The sequence below is a fragment of the Saimiri boliviensis genome, chromosome 7 (genome assembly GCF_048565385.1).
Source record: "Saimiri boliviensis isolate mSaiBol1 chromosome 7, mSaiBol1.pri, whole genome shotgun sequence".
Classification (NCBI taxonomy): Eukaryota; Metazoa; Chordata; class Mammalia; order Primates; family Cebidae; genus Saimiri; species Saimiri boliviensis.
The window spans coordinates 92,505,940-92,525,310 of NC_133455.1; the positions used below are offsets into that span (position 1 = coordinate 92,505,940).

The 19,371-nt window shown below is 43.9% G+C and overlaps 1 protein-coding gene and 1 non-coding gene across 9 annotated transcripts in view; one reads left to right on the forward strand and one right to left on the reverse strand.

Moving 5' to 3' along the window:
* Positions 1–19,371, reverse strand: part of DENND5B (DENN domain containing 5B) — a 207,736-nt gene that overhangs the window by 13,308 nt on the left and 175,057 nt on the right. For all 8 annotated transcript variants that reach the window (XM_074403024.1, XM_074403023.1, XM_074403026.1 and 5 more), the window contains 4 exons: positions 14,936–15,057; positions 7,193–7,338; positions 3,729–3,847; positions 2,335–2,522 (listed from right to left, as the gene is read on the reverse strand). In XM_074403024.1, the coding sequence (XP_074259125.1) occupies positions 2,335–2,522; positions 3,729–3,847; positions 7,193–7,338; positions 14,936–15,057 (575 nt within the window). The remainder of the gene's footprint in view (positions 1–2,334; positions 2,523–3,728; positions 3,848–7,192; positions 7,339–14,935; positions 15,058–19,371) is intronic.
* Positions 325–436, forward strand: LOC120365121 (U6 spliceosomal RNA). The gene has a single exon (XR_005580140.1). It is a non-coding gene; the product is annotated as a U6 spliceosomal RNA (small nuclear RNA).

Genomic DNA, 19,371 nt, shown 5'->3' on the forward strand with positions numbered 1-19,371 from the left:
TTTAAGAGACAGAGTCTCATTCTGTTACCCAGGCTGGAGTACAGTGGCACAATATCAGCTCACTGTAACCTCCACCTCCCAGGTTGAAGTGATTCTCCTGTCTAAGCCTCCTGAGTAGCTGGGATTATAGACGCACACCACTATGCCCAGCTAATTTTTGTATATTTAGTAGAGACAGGGTTTTGCCATGTTGGTCAGCTAGTCTTGGACTCCTGACCTCAGGTGGTCCACCCATCTCAGCCTCCCAAAGTGCTGGGATTACAGGCATGAGCCACTGTGCCTGGCCAACATTCCTTGTGTGTTGTTTTTTTTTAAGACAGAGTTGTGCTTGCTTTGGCAGCACATATACTAAAAAATTGGAACCATACAGAGAAGATTATTAGCATGGCCCCTGCGCAAGGATGACACGCAAATTTGTGAAGTGTTCCATATTTTTCTCCATACTTGAATATGGAGCATATGCACAGGGGAAGGAAATAACACTGTACTTTATAAACACTATATTGTAAGTGGAAAATGTAATGTCTTAAATAAAACTACTTAAAATTGGCACCAAAAAAAAAAAAACCCAAAACAACAAAAAAACAAAGACAGAGACTCACTCTGTCACCCAGGCTGGAATGCAGTGGCATGAGCTCGGTTCATTGCAACCTTTACCACCTGGGTTCAAGCTTTTCTCATGCCTCAGCCTTCCGAGTAGCTGTGATTACAGGCATGTACCACACACCTGGTTAATTTCTTTGTTTTTAGCAGAGATGGGGTTTTGCTATGTTGGCCAGGTTGGGCTCGAACTCCTGACCTCAAGTGATCTGCCCACCTCGGCCTCCCCAAGGGTTGGGACACAATACATGTGAATGCATGTAGGGCCCATGTAGGTAATTCAGAACAATCTCCTTATTTGAAAATCCCTATATCACATCTGCAAATATCCTTTTTCCAACTAAGGCAACATTTACAGATTCTAGAGATTAGAATTTTATATTCTTGGGAGACATTATTCAGTCTGCTAAAGCCCACATTAGTATAAATTAGAATTTTACTATATTACTAAAAATGGTATGTGAACATAGTATAATATTAATAAAATTCACTACTGTCTGGGCGCAGTGGCTCACGCCTGAAATCTCAGCACTTTGGGAGGCCGAAGTGGGCAGATTACCTGAGGACAGGAGTTTGAGACCAGACTGACCAATGTGGAAAAACCCCATCTCTATTAAAAATACAAAATTAGTTGGGTGTGGTGGCACATGCCTGTAATCCCAGCTACTCTGGAGGCTGAGGCAAGAAAATGCATGAATCCAGGAGGCAAATGTTGCAGTGAGCCAAGATCGTGCCATTGCACTCCAGCCTGAGCAACAAGAGCAAAACTCCATCTCAAAAAAAAAAAAAAGAGAGAGAGAGACTGGAAAGCTAGATAGCTAGATATGGCTATCTGGGAATACTATGATATATAACTATTATTATTTCTCCTTTAAGTTTCAGGCAAGGCCAGGTGTGGTGGCACATGCCTGTAATGACAGCACTTTGGGAGGCTGAAGCAGGCAGATCACTTGAGCTGAGAAGTTCAAGACCAGCCTGGGCAACATGGCGAATGCCAGTCTACAAAAATAATACAAAAATTAGCCGAGTACGATTTTGTGTTACTGTATTCCCAGCTACTTGGAAGGCTGAGGTGGAAGGATCATTTGAACCTGGGAGGCAGAGGCTGCAGTGAGCTGAGACTGCGCCACTGCATTCTAGCCTGGGTAATAGAGTGAAACCCTGACTCAAAACAAAAGTTTCAGGCAAAATATTTACTCACATTTCCACAGCTTAATAAAAACATAGCATGCAGGTTTTTTAAAAATTAGCTTTTAGAGCACGGTGGCTCACGACTATAATCCCAGTACTTTGGAGGCTGACGCGAACAGAACACCTGAGGTCAGGAGTTTGAATCCAGCCTGGCCAACATGGCAAAACCCCGTCTCTACTAAAAATACAAAAAAATTATCCGGGCGTGGTGGTGGGATCCTGTAGTTCCAGCTACTTGGGAAGCTGAGGCACAAGAATGGCTTGAAGCCAGGTGGCAGAGGTTGCAGTGAGCTGAGATTAAGCCATGCACTTCATCCTGGGTGACAGAGCAAGACTCCATCTCAATTTAAAAAAATGAATTTAAAAAAATTAGATTTTCACATCTAAATTCTTCTGGCTTTGGAATATTTATGAATTTTCCTCAACTTTTTTCTTTTTAAAATCTCCTCACTACATTTATTAATACAACTGTTTTCTGTCAAATGGTCACATGAAGCCTACATGATATGAAGCATGTAGGAAGATTTTAAATAAACTACTTACTGTTGTTTTTTCCTGTCAATGAAGTGATGCTCAATCTCCTAGCTGTGGTGGGTGACTTCTGCTGGGGTGGAGTCCGACACTGCTTTACTAGATCTTCATCTGATGCTGATGTCATCAATTCTCCAATTAGAATTCTTTCCAGGCTCCCATCATCAATGCCTTTCCCCAGCCACCGTCCACATGGGAATCTGGTAGGATAGAAAAAAGATTTTTGGGTTTTTTGAGACAGGGTTCTCATTCAGCCCCCTGAGTAGCTGGGACTACAGGTGTGCACCATCAAACCTGGCTAATTTTTGTGTTTTTTGTAGACAGTGGGTCTCACTAATTGCCCAGGCTGGTCTTGAACTCCTAGCCTCAAGTGATCCTTCCATCTCAGTCTCCCAAAGTGTGGGGATTACAGGAGCCACTGCACCCGGTCAGAATATTTTCAAACTAGAAATTAACGTGGGAGTTAAGGCAAAGAAGAAAAGAGGACAATGTTTCCATAGAGTAGTGTTGGCTGTGACTGAGATCTTTTCCTCCTACTGAAGTTATTTTAGGCTTCTTTTTTCTGAGAGTTATACTAATCTTTTCAACACTTGTGGACTAAGCAATAGCAGCAAACATCTGTTGTTTTTAAAAAGTTTTTTGAGGCTGGGTGTGGTGGCTCATGCCTGTAATCCCAGTACTTTGGAAGGCTGAGGCAGGTGGATCACTTGACATTAGAAGTTTGAGACCAGCCTGGCCAACATGGCAAAATCCCATCTCTACTAAAAATACAACAATTAGCGGGGTGTGATGGGAGGGGCCTGTAATCCCAGCTACTCGGGAGGCTGAGGCATGAGAATTTTTTTTTTTTTGAGACAGAGTCTTGCTCCATTGCCAGGTGCCGGGCTGGAATGCAGTGGCGCAATCTTGGCTCACTGCAACCTCCACCTCCTGGGTTCAAGCAATTCTCCTGCCTCAGCTTCCCAAGTAGCTGGGATTACAGGTGTGCCACCACGCCCAGCTAATTTTTGTATTTTTAGTAGAGACGGGGTTTCACCATGTTGGCCAGGATGGTCTTGATCTCTTGACCTCGTGATCCACCTGCCTTGGCTTCCCAAAGTGCTGGGATTACAGGCATGAGCCACCGCGCCCAGCCCGAGAATTTCTTGAACTTGGGAGGCCAAGGATGCAGTGAGCCGAGATCACGCCACTGCACTCCAGCCTGGGTGACAAGAGAGAAACACTGTCTCATTAAAAAAAAAAAGTTTTTTAGGGGGCAATTTTGTATAATTTAAACAAAAATAATCCCTCCCCCTAACAAAACCCCTAAAATTCAGAAGGCAAGTGGAAGAGTTTAAACAATTCTTAAGCCTTTTCTCATCTGAAGAATCTTAAAGAATTCTGAGTTCCCAAGGCCATTTACTTACCTGTACGTATGTCCTGTGATTTCATTTCTGACCATGACACAATCCACTAGCCATTTGGCTAACAGTCCTGAGTTATCATGACCAATCTGAACAGTGGTCAGCTTCCCCAAGTTCTGGCACTGTAAGGACAGGATCTTAGGTTATCTAGTACCCAATTCCATCCTGTTACATCTCAGCTTTACAGGTACTTTGGTTCCAACTAATTTAACAACTGCAGAGACCAACCCCACATAATGTATTCAGCTATCCACTAGAGAAATATATTCACATGTATTCCTTGTTCTCAGGGAGCTCCCACATAATGAGATGTGAGACATATGGACATTACCAAATGAGGAGGACTGTAGACAGTGCTAGATTAGGGATGTAAAAAGTGCTAGAACGACGCTGGGAAGGGAACAGTTACTTCTACTTGGGGAACTCAGAAACATGACTGAGACAGTGACTTGTGCCTTGTAGGATGAGAATTTAAAAAAACAGGAGGCCGGGTGTGGTGGCTCATGCCTGTAATCCCAGCACTTTGGGAGGCTGAGGCGGCTGGATTAAGAGGTCAAGAGATCGAGACCGAGACCATCCTCGTCAACATGGTGAAACTCCGTCTCTATTAAAAATACAAAAATTAAGCTGGGCGTGGTGGCTCAAGCCTGTAATCCCAGCACTTTGGGAGGCCGAGGCAGGTGGATCACGAGGTCAAGAGATCGAGACAATCCTGGTCAACATGGTGAAACCCCGTCTCTACTAAAAATACAAAAAATTAGCTGGGCATCGTGGCGCATGCCTGTAATCCCAGCTACTCAGGAGGCTGAGGCAGGAGAATTGCCTGAACCCAGGAGGTGGAGGTTGCAGTGAGCCGAGATCGCGCCATTGCACTCCAGCCTGGGTAACAAGAGCGAAACTCCGTCTCAAAAAAAAAAAAAAAAAAAAACAAAACAAAAATTAGCTGGGCATGGTGGTGCACACCTGTAGTCCCAGCTACTCAGGAGGCTGAGGCAGGACAATTGCTTGAACCCAGGAGGCAGAGGTTGCGGTGAGCTCAGATTGCACCATTGCACTCCAGCCTGGGTAACAAGAGCGAAACTCCGTCTCAAAAAAAAAAAAAACAAAACAGGAAAAAGATGCTGTTTAGATTAGTTACAGAGAGGTCAAGAAAACAATTATAGATTTTAAAAAGCACTAATACTGATATTTTTCTTTTTAAAAAAAATTTTTGTGGGTACATAGTAGGTATATATATTTATAGGGTACATGAGATGTTGGTATTTTTCTGTTCCAATAAGATACTCAGGCAAAACTGACCTCAGACCGCATATACTAGAAGTCTTTGAAGCTATTTTTGGAAAGGCATAGTTATCAGTAAATTATCTTCACTGGCCCTTTGTGGACAAGTACAAAATAAAGCAATAATAATGGGAATAGCGAAAATAAACACTAATTAAATTGTGACTTCTAAAACCTGATAACGAAAAGATCACTGACCCCAACTATGTGATGGATGAGAACATCAGGATTATAAGTTCTTCTTTGTGGTTAATTTAAAATTTTTGTGGGTACCTAGCAAATGTGTATATTTATGGATTGAGTTATTTTGATATAGGCATGCAATGCCTAATAATTACATCAGGGTAAATGGGTATCTGTAACCTCAAACATTTATCTTTTGTGTGACAATCCAATTCTACTCTTTTAGTTATTTTAAAATGTACAATTAAGTTATTTTTGACTATAGTCACCCTGTTGTGTTAGCAAATACTAGGTCTTATTCACCCTATTTTTTGTATGAATTAGAGCTATGAATTCTTAAAGCACTTTATTCTTTGTATATCAGTGAGAAGGCATCCCCATGCTCTAGCTCAGGGATGATGGATCTTGAATTAGTTGTGCAGCAGAGATGGAAAGAAGTAGGTAGACATGAGAGAGACAGCTTAGAAATAGCAATGACGGGATTTTTAATGTAGTTCCATTATTGGTAGATGAAGAAAAGCTAAAGGTTTTAATTTTTTTTTTTTTTTTTTTTGAGACAGAGTTTCGCTCTTGCTACCCAGATACCCAGGCTGGAGTGCAATGGCGCAATCTCGGCTCACCGCAACCTCCGCCTCCTGGGTTCAGGCAATTCTCCTGCCTCAGCCTCCTGAGTAGCTGGGATTACAGGCACACACCACCATGCCCAGCTAATTTTTTGTATTTTTAGTAGAGACAGGGTTTCACCATGTTGACCAGGATGGTCTCGATCTCTTGACCTCGTGATCCACCCGCCTCGGCCTCCCAAAGTGCTGGGATTACAGGCTTGAGCCATCGCGCCTGCATTTAATATTTTATATACAGATGGCTGTGAGTCTACTGCATGGATAAGGCCAAACTGGGCTCCTGTGGGGCATCATGACTCTAAGCGGAAATTGCTATTCCAAGACCCCAAGAAACATGCAAATGGGACATTCAGTTAGTACCATTTCCTTCCACAAACACAACAGTTATTTGTCCTCTTCCTCCACCAAGATCAACCCGTGTGTAGGCTCAAACACATGGTACTACCTCGCCAAGTAAAACGTGAAAATTGACTACAATATCAAAACATTGTTTTTTGTTTTGTTTTGTTTTGTTTTTGAGACAAAAACACTGCACTCCAGCTGTCACCCAAGCTGGAGTGCAGTGGCACAAACTTGGCTCACTGCACCCTCTGTCTCCTGGGCTCAAGTGACTTCAGCCTTGCAAGTAGCTGGACTACAGGTGCATGCCACCATGCCTGCCTAATTTTTGTATTTTTTATAGAAACTGGGTCTCACCATGTTGCCCAGGCTAGTCTCGACCTCCTGGGCTCAAGCAATCCACTCGCCTTGGCATCCCTAAGTGTTGAGATTATAGGCATGAGTAACTGCACTTGGCCAAAAGGTATTTTTGTAAACTCACTCTATAAATGTCACCATATGTTCTAAAATCCGTAAGCACATGCTTGAACCCGGGAGGGAGAGGTTACAATGAGTGAAGATCACACCACTGCACTCCAGCCTGGGCGACAGAGCAAGACTCTGTCTCAAATAAATAAATAAACAATAAATAAAATAAAATAAAATCCATAAGCATGAGTATCAGCTCTCCTGTCCTTTTGCCAAAAGATGACCAGGTATGGGCAGAAAGCATTTTACAGTAGGAAGGAGAACCACTATGGAGAAAACATTTATTTGAATATTTCTTGCTTGCTAGGATCTGTGCTAGGCCCTGAAAATAATGGGAGAGGACCTGGTAAAGCCCCAAAGTACACCATTACGAGTGAAAAATAGAGCTTCACAATGAAAATACAAAACAAATTAGTATAAGCTGCTTAGGCATATAATCACAAAAATGATCCTGCATGCTTTGAGTGCTCCTCTATTTTATTTGATTCAAGGAAAAATGAAAAAGCCAGACAGAATCCATCTGTAAAACTACACGTGGTACGTTCTGCTAGAAAAGGTGTTAGCTGAACCTACCTCAAAAGTCATTTCAAGGAGGTTTTTGGGAATCTGCATTACTCCAGTGTCTCCTAGCTCTCCTGATACACAGATCCAGGGGTTTGATGTGATGATTGCATTGCTTAGCTTTTTGATTGGGATGATCACTGACCTATATGGAATCACTGAAAGAAAAACGCAGAAATTAATAAAAAGCTGGAATAAAATTATCCTTATAACAAAACATACATTAAGAACTGTGTTGGTTTTCACTGATAATTTGCTTTTTATGATCTATCAAGATGTACTTACATGAAAAGCTGAGATTATAAAGTTTCAGTCTGGAAAGATGAGATCTAGTTTGTAAACCAAAAGTTGCAATACTTGTAGCAGTGGTTTTCACAGCATGTATATAATCACATATGTATGGTGCATATTTCACCATTAAATGTATGAACAATCTCAAGCATTAGTACCAGAATACCTAAAGATATAAACATTGACTGTGCATATTGTTTTAATTGCTTACATTTTCTTAAAATTAATTTTGTACCAAAATCGAGTAGAAATGAACATGATTACTTATACGGTTTTATATAAAAAGAGGGGTGGATGACTTCTTGGCCAGTAACCCACTGTTGCTGAGTTTCTTGTGCAATGCTTTAAAGCACTGGACTTCAGAACTTTCCCATCCCAAGTTTACAGAACAATATGCAAAACCCACAAATAATAAAAAATAAAACCTCCACTCTGGACATACCATTAAGTCTATAAACCACAACTTGGAAAGCTATTAAGGTGACTCATGTGCAAGAGGAGCCTGGGGAAAGAGATCTGTGTGAAACCTTTTCCTTCTGAAGGCTCTTCCACAGGCACACCACTAGATGTCACTCTCCTATCACTGTCCTTTGCTCAAATATGGAAGTACAAAAGGTTAGTTATCAGGCTTGTCCTCCCTTTTTTTTTTTCTGATGTGGAGTCTCTCTCCTGTCGCCCAGGACGGAGTGCAGTGGTGCGATCTCAGTTCACTGCAACCTCTGCTTCCCCGGTTCAAGCGATTCTGCCTCAGCCTCTTGAGTAGCTGGACTATAGGCACCTGCCACCGCGCCCAGCTAATTTTTGTACTTTTAGTAGAGACGGGGTTTCACCAGTTTGGCCAGGCTGCTCTTTTTTTTTTTGAAACAGAGTTTCGCTCTTGTTACCCAGGCTGGAGTGCAATGGCGCAATCTCGGCTCACCGCAACCTCCGCCTCCCAGGTTCAAGCAATTCTCCTGCCTCAGCCTCCTGAGTAGCTGGGATTACAGGCACGTGCCACCATGCCCAGCTAATTTTTTTTTTTTTTTTTGAGACGGAGTTTCGCTCTTGTTACCCAGGCTGGAGTGCAATGGCGCGATCTCAGCTCACCGCAACCTCCGCCTCCTGGGTTCAGGCAATTCTCCTGCCTCAGCCTCCTGAGTAGCTGGGATTACAGGCACGCACCACCATGCCCAGCTAATTTTTTGTATTTTTAGTAGAGATGGGGTTTCACCATGTTGACCAGGATGGTCTCGATCTCTTGACCTTGTGATCCACCCGCCTCAGCCTCCCAAAGTGCTGGGATTACAGGCTTGAGCCACCACGCCCGGCCTAATTTTTTTATTTTTAGTAGAGATGGGGTTTCACCATGTTGACCAGGATGGTCTCGATCTCTTGACCTCGTGATCCACCCACCTCGGCCTCCCAAAGTGCTGGGATTACAGGCTTGAGCCACCGCACCCGGCCCAGGCTGCTCTTGAACTCCTGACCTCAAGTAATCTTCCTGCCTCGGCCTCCCAAAGTGTTAAGATTACAGCCATGAGGCACTGTGCCCGGCCCTCTCTTCTCTTTTTAAAAAATGGGGACAGAACCGGGCACTGTGGCTCAGATCTGTAATTCCAGCACTTTGGGAGGTGTAGGCAGGTGGATCGCTTAATGTCAGGATTTTGAGACCAGCCTGGCCAACATGGTGAAAACCCATCTCTACTAAAAATACACACAAAAAGAGTCAGCCAGGTGTAGTGGCATGCACATGTAATCCCAGCTACTTGGGAGGCTGAGGCAGGACAATCACTTGAACCCAGGAGGTAGAGGCTGCATTGAGCTGCAATTGCACTATTGCACTCTAGCCTGGGCAAAAGATGAGATTCCTGTCTTAAAAAAAAAGTGGGGCTTTGGCCAGGTGTGGGGGCTTATGTCTATAATCCTACCTAGCACTCTGAGAGACTGAGGTGGGTGGATCACTTGTCCTCAGGAGTTTAAGACCAGCCTGGACAACAAAGTGAGAACTTGCCTCTATAAAAAAATTAAAAAAAATAATTAGCCAGGTATGGTGGTATACACCTGTAGTCCTAGCTACTCAGGAGGATGAAGAGGGAGGATCCCTTGAGGCAGGGTGGTCAAGGATGTAGTGAACTCTGATCCCACCACTGCACTCCAGCCTGGACAACAGAGTGAGACCTTGTCTCAAAACAAAAAGGGAAGAGATGGTTTAAGCACATAGCATTTTTGTCCATCACAGCTAAACGTTTCTAGTTTTTTGTTTTCTAGAGACAGTATATAGCTCTGTCACCCAGTCTGAAGTGCGGCAGCCCAATCAGAGTTCACTAAAGCCCTGACCTCCTGGGCTCAAGTGATCCTCCCACCCCAGCCTCCCCAGTAGTTAGGACTACAGGTGCACGTTACTATACCTGGCTAACTTTATTTATTTATTTAGAGATGGAGTTTCATTCTTGTTGCCCAGGCTGGAGTGCAGTGGAATGATCTCGGCTCACTACAACCCTTGCCTCTTGGATTCAAGGGATTCTCCAGCCTCAGCCTCCTGGGTAGCTAGGATTACAGACACCCACCACCTTGCCCAGCCAATTTTTGGATTTTTAGTAGAGAAGTGGTTTTCCCATGTTGGCCAGGCTGGTCTTGAACTCCTGACCTCAGGCGATCCACCTCTCTCAACCTCCCAAAGTGCTGGGATTACAGGCGTGAGCCACCGAGCCTAGCCCCTACCTAACTTTTCTTTAAACATTTTTTTTTTTTTTTGAGACCAAGTCTCACTCTGTCGCCCAGGCTGGAGTGCAGTAGCACAATCTCGGCTCACTGTGACCTCTGCATCCTGGGTCCAAGTGATGCTCCTGCCTCAGCCTCCCAAGTAGCTGGGACCACAGGTGCATGCCAATATGCCTGGCTAATTTTTTGTATTTTTAGTAGAGGCGGGGTTTCACAGTGTTCGCCAGGATGGTCTCAATCTCCTGACCTTGTGATCTGCCCACCTCAGCCTCCCAAAGTGCTAGGATTATAGGCGTGAGTCACTGTGCCCGGCCCTAGCTAATTCTTTAATTGTTCTTTTGTGGAGACAGGGTCTTACTATGTTGTCCAGGCTAGTCTTGAACTGGACTCAAGTGATCCTCTCACCTTGGACTCTCAAAGTACTGGGATTACAGGCACGAGTCACTGCACCTGGCCTGTTTTATAATATAAAAAAATTTTTTGAGACAGGGTCTCACTCTGTCACCCAGGCTAGAATGCGTGGCATGATCTTAGCTCACTGCAACCTCCATCTCCTGGGTTCAAGTGATCCTCACCTCAGCCTCCTGAGTAGCTGTGAGACCGCAGGTGTGCACCACTATGCCCAGCTATTTTTTTTTTTTTTTTTGTAGTTAATAGTGAAACAGGGTTTTGCCATGTTGCCCTGGCTGGTCTCGAACTCCTAAGCTCAAGAGATAGGCCGGCCTTGGCCTCCCAAAGTGTTAAGATTATAGGCATGAGCCACCTGCCATGTATGTATGTATATGTATGTGTGTGTGTATTTCTTTGACGGAGTCTCATTCTATCGCCCAGACTGAAATGCAGTGGTGCAACCTCTGCTAGCCAAGTTCAAGTGATTTGCCTGCCTCAGCCTCCTGAGTAGCTGGGATTACAGGCATGCACTAATTCCATGCATGGGATTACCACGCCTGGCTAATTTTGTATTTTTAGTAGACACAGGGTTTCACCATGTTGGTCAGGCTGGTTTCAAACTCCTGACCTCAGGTGATCCACCCACCTTAGCCTCCCAAAGTGCTGGGATTACAGGCATGAGCCACTGCACCCAGCCTTATATATTTTTTGAGATGGAGTTTTGCTCTGATGCCCAGGCTAGGGTGCAGCGAGGCGATTTCGGCTCACTGCAACCTCCACCTCGCAGGTTCAAACGAGTCTCTTGCTTCAGCCTCTGGAGTAGCTTGGATTATAGGCATGCGCCAACTATGCCCAGCTAATTTTTGTACTTTTAGTAGAGACAGCCTTTATCCATGGTGGCCAGGCTGCTCTCGACCTTTTGACTTCAGGTGATCTCCCGCCTCTGCCTCCCAAAGTGCTAGGATTACAGGCATGAGCTACCATGCCCAGTCTGGTTTTCTTTTTAAAGTAGGGTAGAATCAGTATTTTTTGTTGGTATCCTTGGTATTTCTTCTCATTTGATTATAAGAGGGGGTGTTTGAAGTCCTCCTTGAAAGATCTACACATAGGATGAAAAAAATTACTGAAGGTGCCTAGATACAGCCTCACAGTATGAGCTCACGGTTCAGTGCACTCTTAGATGAGGAAAGCGCATCCTTAATTTTACATAAACAGCTTTCTTTATGTTAGATGAATAGTCTCCCTTTGTGTCCTTTTATTTTGGCTTTAGGATAGGAAAATGTCAGAGAAAAGGCCATACTTTTACGGTTTAGTAATCATCAGAATCAAATGAGTTTTGAAACGGAAAGCAGAAGAGGTTAACATAAGACTATTAAGTGCCAGAGGCTTCTCTCATTTCTTGCATTGATAGGATAAGAAAACCTGCAGAAAAAGGCATGTTTAGGGTCAGCAGTTCTGTGGCTGCAAAAGGCCCACAGATGCACAACAGTGATTTCATAGTTTAAGTATGGAAAAGCAATATGATTAAATTTTAAATTTTCTTTCATAAAGAATTCCTCAAATTGAAAGAGTTACTCAGATGAAGAGAAATTACAAATATAAGGAGGATCTTAGGAATCCTAACAACCTCTACTACTATTTCTTCTTATTTAGAGACAGAGTCTCACCCTGTCGCCCAGGCTGGAGTGCAATGGCACGACCTTGACTCACTGCAACCTCTGCCTCCCAGGTTCAAGCGATTCTCCTATATCAGCCTCCGGAATAGCTCGGACTATAGGCACGTGCCACCACGTTCAGCTACTTTTGTACTTTTTGGTAGAGATGATTTTTCACCATATTGGCCAGGTCAATCCCAAACTCCTGACCTCATATGATCCACCCACTTGGCCCCTTTCCAAAGTGCTGGAATTACAGGCATGAGCCACTGCACCTGGCCTCTTTGATTTTAAAACTGTATATAACTTCTTAGTTTCTTGTACCTGCAGCAACCTAATCAACAAATAGTAACTTGACAGGATTAAAGGCTGGTCTAATCACCATTCCAATTCTCTTTTTCCATTGCCATTACCAGAGATTGGAAAGCTAAAACCTACACAATTCTGGCCAGTGAAATGTGGGAGATATTTATTGAGATTTTTTGGAAAATTATGTCTTTCTAGCACAGATTCTGCCCCTCCCTGGAACTCTCTCCTTCCTACTGGAAGGTATGCTGAGAACAGCCATGCTAAAACCATGAGGTAACTAGCACACACGGAGCATGTCTAAGGGAGAAGGGACAATGAGCCTGGGTCAGTGACAGCACTGCCCATTGACTACCTTGAGACCTTTATTATGTAAGTGAAATTACTAAGCTATTTCAACCATAGGTTTTCAAGTTTCTGATACCTGCCACTAAATGCAATCCCTAATCGATACAAGTAAAATTTCTCCAAAGTAGGAAAGAGGACCCACTGAAAATAAGAATTAGCAATGAAGAAAAGAATAAATGCTATATTTTGGCTTTTTTTTTTTTTTTTTGAGACACAGTCTCGCTCTGCTGCCAGGCACTAGGCTGGAGTGCAGTGGCACGATCTCAGCTCACTGCAACTTTCACTTCCCGGGTTCAAGCAATTCTCCTGTCTCAGCCCCCCGAGTAGTAGCTAGGACCACAGGTGCGCGCCACCACGCCCAGCTAATTTTTGTATTTTTTAGTAGAGACTGGGTTTCACCATGTTCTCGATCTCTTGACCTCGTGATCTGCTTGCCTCCTAAAGTGCTGGGATTACAGGCTTGAGCCACCGTGCCCGGCTATATTTCGGCTTTCTATTAAAAAATACATCTCTTGGCCAGGTGCTGTGGCTCACGCCTGTAATCCTAGCACTTTGGGAGGCCGAGGTGGGTGGATCACCTGAGGTCAGGAGTTTGAGACCAGCCTGGCCAACATGGTGAAACCCTGTCTTCACTAAAAATACAAAAATTAGCCGAGCATGGTGACACATACCTGTAATCCCAGCTACTTGGGAGGCTGAGGCAGAAGAATTGCTTGAACCCAGGAGGTGGAGTTGCAGTAAGCCAAGGTCATGCCACTGCACTCCAGCCTGGGCAACAGCGCCAGACACTGTCTCAAAAACAAACAAAACAACAAAAAAAATCTCCATGTCAGGCGTGGTGGCTCATGCCTGTAATCCCAGCACTTTGAGAGGCTGAGGCAGGTGGATCACTTGAGGTCAGGAGTTTGAGACAAGCCTGGCCAATATGGTGAAACCCCATCCCTACTAAAAATATAAAAATTAGACGAGTGTGGTGGGGTATGCCTGTAATTCCAGCTACTTAGGAGGCTGAGGCAGGAGAATCACTTGAACCCAGGAGGTGGAGGCTGCAGTGAGCCAAGATCATGCCACTGCACTCCAGCCTGGGTGACAGTGAGACTCAGTCTCAAAAAAAAAAAAAAAAAAAAAAAAACCAAAAAAACTCCAATCAGCTTCTCCTTCCAAAGTTGAATGATGTCTAATTATGTAACTTTATTATTATCATATACAGATACTTTGAATTTACGTGTTTTAGTTAAGATACTGGAATATTCATTTATAAAACATTCCTTTTCACATATATTGTAGGTAACATTTCCTATCAAAGACTGAGTTTCTTGGGAAGCAACCTCTGAGTCAGAAATAAGCATGCACAGTACTGCTCCTGGGATCAACGTGTGAAAAGGAGAGCAGGACTGGTTAAGCAAGATGTTAAGCTTTGAGGCAGTCTCAATGAAGTCCTCATCTGACCCCCCTGGTGAGCTCTGGGACAGCCCTTTGTTCAGTCATGCTAGCTGGCCCTGGCAGAAGGGATCATCTCTAGTGAGGTACTTTTCTTTTTTTTTTTTTTTTTTTTTTTTGAGACGGAGTTTCGCTCTTGTTACCCAAGCTGGAGTGCAATGGCGCGATCTTGGCTCACCGCAACCTCCGCCTCCTGGGCTCAGGCAATTCTCCTGCCTCAGCCTCCTGAGTAGCTGGGATTACAGGCACGCGCCACCACGCCCAGCTAGTTTTTTGTATTTTTAGTAGAGACGGGGTTTCACCATGTTGACCAGGATGGTCTCGATCTCTCGACCTCGTGATCCACCCGCCTCGGCCTCCCAAAGTGCTGGGATTACAGGCTTGAGCCACCGCGCCCGGCTGAGGTACTTTTCTTTAGTAAGGCATTCCCCACAGCCTGACAGCCAAGAGTTTCCTGTAGCACTCCTAGCATTTGGGGAATATCCTTTATTCCTAAACAGAGATCTGGGGGTATGTCACAGTGTCACATGTACTAAGGCATATCTTGCATTTAAAAATATAAATGCTTTTATTCCATTAGTCACCTCAGTAACCCCTCACTCAACAGTCAATTCTCTAGACTTACTGATAGTAGTGAACACACTGGTGAAGCAGAAATAGTCCACAGCATTGAGAGAAAGAAGGTGGTAAAGAAACTGCTCTCTCTCTTCTTCACAACGTAGAAAAGCATATCGCTTATAAAGCTTCCTAGGAAAGGGTAAGACAAGCACAAGACAGTAGTGTCAAAGAAAAAAAAAGACAGTAATATCATATATTTATGCTTTTTTTTTTTTTTTTTTGAGACGGAGTTTCGCTCTTGTTACCCAGGCTGGAGTGCAATGGCGCGATCTCGGCTCACTGCAACCTCCGCCTCCTGGGTTCAGGCAATTCTCCTGCCTCAGCCTCCTAAGTAGCTGGGATTACAGGCACGCACCACCATGCCCAGCTATTTTTTTTGTATTTTTAGTAGAGACGGGGTTTCACCATGTTGACCAGGATGGTCTCGATCTCTTGACCTCGTGATCCACCCGCCTCGGCCTCCCAAAGTGCTGGGATTACAGGCTTGAGCCACCGCGCCCGGCCTTATTTATGCTTTTCATTATGTCTCTCTGTTTTTTAGATAGAGCTTCTCTCTTGCTGCCCACGCTAGAGTACAATAGCATGATCTCAGTTCACAGCTACCTCCGCCTTCCAGGTTTAAGCAATTCTCCTGTCTCATCATCCCGAATAGCTGGGATGTGCCACCATGCCCAGCTAAGTTTTGTATTTTTAGTAGGGAAGGGGTTTTGTCATGTTGGCCAGACTGATTGGAACTCCTAACCTCAGGTGATCCACCTGCCTCAGCCTCCCAAAGTGCTAAGATTACAGGCATAAGCCACTGCGCCCGGCCATCTTTTTTTGTCTTTTGTTTTTTTCCCATTCTGTCTTCTTTTTTCTAAGATGGGGTCTTGCTATATTGCCCAGGCTGGCCTTGAACTCTTGGACTCAAGTGATCTTCCTGTCTCAGTCTTGCAAAGTGTTGGGGGATTGTAGACATGAGCTACTGAGCCTGGCCCCCATTATGCCTTGGCTAAAAATAAATAGCTCCTCTTAGACAAATACCTTTAATCTTGAAAGAATAGATAATTTGGCTTGGCATAGTGGCTCATGCCTATAATCTCAGCACTTTGGGAAGCAGAGGCAGGTGGATCACCTGAGGTCGGGAGTTCAAGACTAGCCTGACCAACATGGAGAAGCACTGTCTCTACTAAAAATACAAAATTAGCCAGGTGTGGTAGCGCATGCATGTATTCCCAGCTACTTGGGAGGCTGAGGAAGGAGAATCGCTTGAATCTGGTAGGTGGAGGTTTCAGTGAGCTGAGACTGCACCATTACACTCCAGCCTGGGCAACAAGAGTGAAACTCCATCTTAAAAAAAAAAAAAGAATAGGCAATTCATAAAAACGGACAGTTAATATAACACTTTCAATTTAACTAGTAATTAAAGTAAAAAATGCATCTATTTTAGTAATTAAAGAAGAAAATGCATCTATTGTATCTATCAAAATAATAAAGACTTAAAAATGATGACCAGTGTTGACAAGGAAGAAATGAATGCCATTCTCACAGCTGGTGAGACTGAAAATTTCAGGAAAGCAATTCAGGAAACAATTATTTTAAACCAATCATATCCCTTGACTCACAATTTTACTTTTTAGAACTCAGTCTTAAAGATACAGATTAAATGGGGCAAATATTTCATTAAACACTTAAAGTCTATTAGTGTCCCCCTGCCCCCCCCTTTTTTTTTGAGATGAAGTCTTGTTCTTTCACTCAGGCTGGAGTGCAGTGACGCAGTAACAGCTCACTGCAGCATTGACCTCCTGGGCTTGAGTTAGCCTGCCATCTCAGCCTCCCAAGCTGCTGGGACCACAGCTGCATGCTACCATGCCAGCTAATTTTTTATTTTTAGTAGAGATGGAGTCTCACAATTATTGTCCAGGCTGGTCTTGAACTCCTAGGCTCAAGGTGTTCCTCCCACCTTGGCCTCTCAAAGTGCTGGCATTACAGGAGCCACAACACCCAGCCTAGTGACATTTTAAAGACCGGGAAAGAGAAGACAGGAAAGTTAAGTATCTTGTCCAAGGCCATTCAAACAGTAAATAGGGAAGGCAATATTTGAACACAGGCATTTGGACCTCAGAGTTTAAACTCTTGTGATATGGTGAAATGTTTATGGTACACTGTTAATCTAATAAAAAGGATGATATTGAATTGCAAATATAGTATATCTTAATAAGAGAACATGCATAGCAGAAACGTACAGAAGAAAATGTGAAATAGTATTATTCTTTATATAGCAGGATTATAAATGATTATCATTTTCCTCTTTGCACTTTGGCCTCTATAGGCATAAATAACTTTTTTTTTTTTTTTTTTTGAGATGGAGTTTCACTCTTATTGCTCAGACTGGAGTGCAATGGCATGATCTCAGCTCACTGCAACCTCTTGCCTCGTGGGTTCAAGCAATTCTGCTGTCTCAGTCTCCCAAGTAGCTGGGACTACAGGCATGTGCCACCACGCCCAGCTAATTTCGTATTTTTAGTAGAGACAGTGTTTGTCCATGTTGGTCAAGCTGGTCTCGAACTCCTGACCTCAGGTGATCTGCCCGCCTCGGCCTCCCAAAGGGTTGGGATTACAGGCATGAGCCACCACGCCTGGCCTTTATTTTTTGTTGAGACGGAGTCTCGCTCTGTTGCCCAGGCTGGAGTGCAGTGGCATGATCTCGGCTCACTGCAACCTTTGACTCCCTGGTTCAAGCGATTCTCTTGCCTCAGCCTCCTAAGCAGCTAGGATTACAGGCATGTGCCACCATGCCCAACTAATTTTTGTATTTTTAGTAGAGACGGGATTTCACCATGTTGGCCAGGATGGTCTTGATCGCCTGATCTCGTGATCTGCCCGTCTCAGCCTCCCAAAGTGCTGATATTACACACATGAGCCACCAAGCCTGGCCAATAATTTTTATAATTGGAAAAAAACCCCAAACATCCAAAAAACAAAAAAATGCCAGTTTTAAGAAAACAAGATCAGGTTTACAGGCTATATGTGACACTTAATTGTTTATCAAACCTACTCTTTGGACATTAAGACTCATCTGAAAATGCTCCAGGGAGTATGTAATCCAAGTGTGATATGTACAAACACAAAATTACAAAAAGCATTGGGTTACCATGATGAGACTCTAATAGATGTCATGTTTGAGGTCTTTGTTGAATTCTCTGCATAACTTTGCTCCTGAGAAGTCAAAGTCCTTAGACTTCAAGTTAGCACTAATGTAAATAAGGGCAATATATTTCATCCAAGACAGCGTCTTCTTTTTCTTTCTGAGACAGGGCCTCGCTCTGTTGCCCAGGTTGGATTGCAGTGGCACAATCTTGGCTCACTGCAACCTCCACCTCCCAGGCTCAAGTGATTCTCGTGCCTCAGCCTCCTAAGTAGCTGGGATTATAGACATGTGCTATCACACCTGGCTAATTTTTGTATTTTTTGTAGAGACAGGGTTTCACCATGTTGGCCAGGCTGATCTTGAACTCCTGACTTCAAGTGATCTGCCTACCTTGGCCTCCCAAAGTGTTGGGATTACAGGTGTGAGCCATTGCACCTGACCTCGAAGAGTTTCTTGATAGAGTAAATAGAAGGAATTAAAACAGTTAACAATTAGCTGACAAGTACCTCACTGGTTTCCTGGCTCTAAATCAGTGGTCCCCAACCTTTCTGGCACCAGGGACTGGTTTCATGGAAGATAATTTTCCCATGGCCGTTGCAGGGACTGGGGATGGGGAGGTGGATTCAGAATAAAATTGTTTCACCTTAGATCATCAGGCATTAGAGTTGTGCTCCTTTGATAATCTAATGCCATTGATCTGAAAGGAGGTGGAGCTTAGGTGGTAATGCTAGCTTGCCCTCAGCTCATCTCCTGCTGTGCAGCCCTGGTTCCTAATAGGCCACCGAGCAGTACTGGTCCATAGCCCAAGGGTTGGGAACCCTGCCCTATAACTACTGAATGCAAGGCTCTCAGAAGAAGCCCTTTACCGGGACCTCCTCACAGTACATTGTTTTTTTCTTTTTTTACTCCAGGTTTTGTCTGTATTTTTTTTTTTTTTTTTTTACAATATAATGTTTATGTAAATTCAAACTATCTTTTGGATGTTACCATCAGCTTGTGTAAACTAGCTAGCTTTTTGCCTGATTCTAGCAAAGCAATCTGGCTATTTTTTTGAGACAGAATCTCATGCTGTAGCCCATACTGGAGTGTAGTGATGCGATTCTGGCTCACTGCAACCTCTGCCTCCCAAGTTCAAGTGATTCCCCTGCCTCAGCCTCCTGAACAGCCAGGACTACAGGTGTGTGTCGCCACACCTTGCTAATTTTTGTATTTTTAGTAGAGACAGAGTTTTACCACATTAGCCAGGCTGGTCTCAAACTCCTGACCTCAGGTCATCTGCCTGCCTTGGCCTCCCAAAGTGCTGGGATTTTTTT